The sequence below is a fragment of the Moesziomyces antarcticus genome (genome assembly GCF_000747765.1).
Source record: "Moesziomyces antarcticus DNA, scaffold: scaffold_v10183, strain JCM 10317, whole genome shotgun sequence".
NCBI classification, from domain to species: Eukaryota; Fungi; Basidiomycota; class Ustilaginomycetes; order Ustilaginales; family Ustilaginaceae; genus Moesziomyces; species Moesziomyces antarcticus.
The window spans coordinates 1-1,312 of record NW_014638827.1 but is presented as its reverse complement, the minus strand read 5'-3'; the positions used below and the strand labels follow the sequence as shown (position 1 = coordinate 1,312).

General features: G+C 55.9%; 1 protein-coding gene across 1 annotated transcript; it reads right to left on the bottom strand.

Annotated features, from left to right (window-relative positions):
- Positions 1-172: 172 nt before the first annotated feature.
- On the bottom strand, positions 173-766 carry PAN0_183c6835 (uncharacterized protein; the record flags this gene model as incomplete). Its single annotated transcript, XM_014797751.1, has 2 exons — positions 173-567; positions 643-766. The coding sequence occupies 2 exons, from the start codon at positions 764-766 to the stop codon at positions 173-175; spliced, it is 519 nt and encodes a 172-aa protein (XP_014653237.1).
- Between the last annotated feature and the right edge of the window lie 546 nt (positions 767-1,312).

Sequence of the window (1,312 nt, the reverse complement as noted above, 5' to 3'; positions counted from 1 at the left end):
AGAGAGAGAGAGAGAGAGAGATCAGCAACGTGTCGCGCAACCAATGTGGGATAGCACTTACCTTGTAGACTAGATATCGCTTGCCGCTCGCCGGGTCTTCGAAGGGCTGTGGGTCTAACGTTCCACCAGACTCTCCCTTGTATGCCGCCAAAGTAAGAGTCAGCGCGAGAAATCACTGTTTGCTGTCGTTGGGCTGTATACACACCCTCGAGATGAGAGGACGGTCGGTGATCCAACGGTAGGGGCCCTTTGGATCGCGATCCGAGTAGGCGACACCGATGCACTGTTTCTTGTGAATTGCATCCTGGCACGACACATACATCAGATAGCCACCCCTTCCCTGTGGGGCCTCGATGACCTCGGGAGCCCAGAGAAAGCCTGGAGTGCCGGACTGGTACGAGGGCAGCGGGCCGGGGAGACAGTCGTGCTCATGGTGCTCCCAGCAGCAAAAGTCCTTGGTGTAGGAGCATTGAATGTTCTTGCCGTTGCCGTTGGTGCCGAATGCGTACCAGGTCTGCGAGGCGCGGTCGAAGAACACGCCAGGATCGGCAAAGTCGTGCCCGATCACTGCAGATCAGACGTACACGGGGTGTGGCAGTGAGTCTCAGGCGGCGCTTAGAGGCACTGGGCTTGCGAGCTTACCTGGATTGATGTAGCCCAGATGAGGATGTGCTGGCATGTCTGTCAAGCTTTGTACGACGATCTGTGCAAGCAGGATGGGGATGGGGATGGTGGCAGGTGTGCAAGCAAGTGAATAGGATCTCATTGCATTGCGAGTACAGCTCGGCACTCACATCGGCTGCACGGGAGGCTGTGTTGGCCGCGGCAGTATCTGAAGCATGAACTGCAGGCCGGCAACAATGACCTCAACGTGCCATGGCGTTCATGCCGAGCTTCGATGTGGAGGTTGCGATTCCACGACAAAAACAGCGCTCTAACATGATAGAGATTGTCATTCTAACCTAACAGCCGTGAACTTTTGCGAATGACAGCTCCTTATGTAACTCGCTTTTATTTCCGGGGGCGACACGAGCGTGAAAGAGGCGGGCAGCAGACGGCACTCTCATCCCAGCCGGCAAACGCGGTGATGGGCCGTACGCTCGAGCTTGCCGTTGCCGGTCGCTTTCACACATGGGCCTGTGCCTTTGTCGTGCATACAGACGAGCATCGACCTGGTTTGGCGCGCACTGATGACCGCCACAGCATGTATTGTAACAAGATTTTCCACGAGTGTATGCTAGCCCGAGCCCGTGTGAGTGAGTGCAGGGCTCTGAAGATGGTGCGGCATGCGGACCAAAAAAAAAAAAAAAAA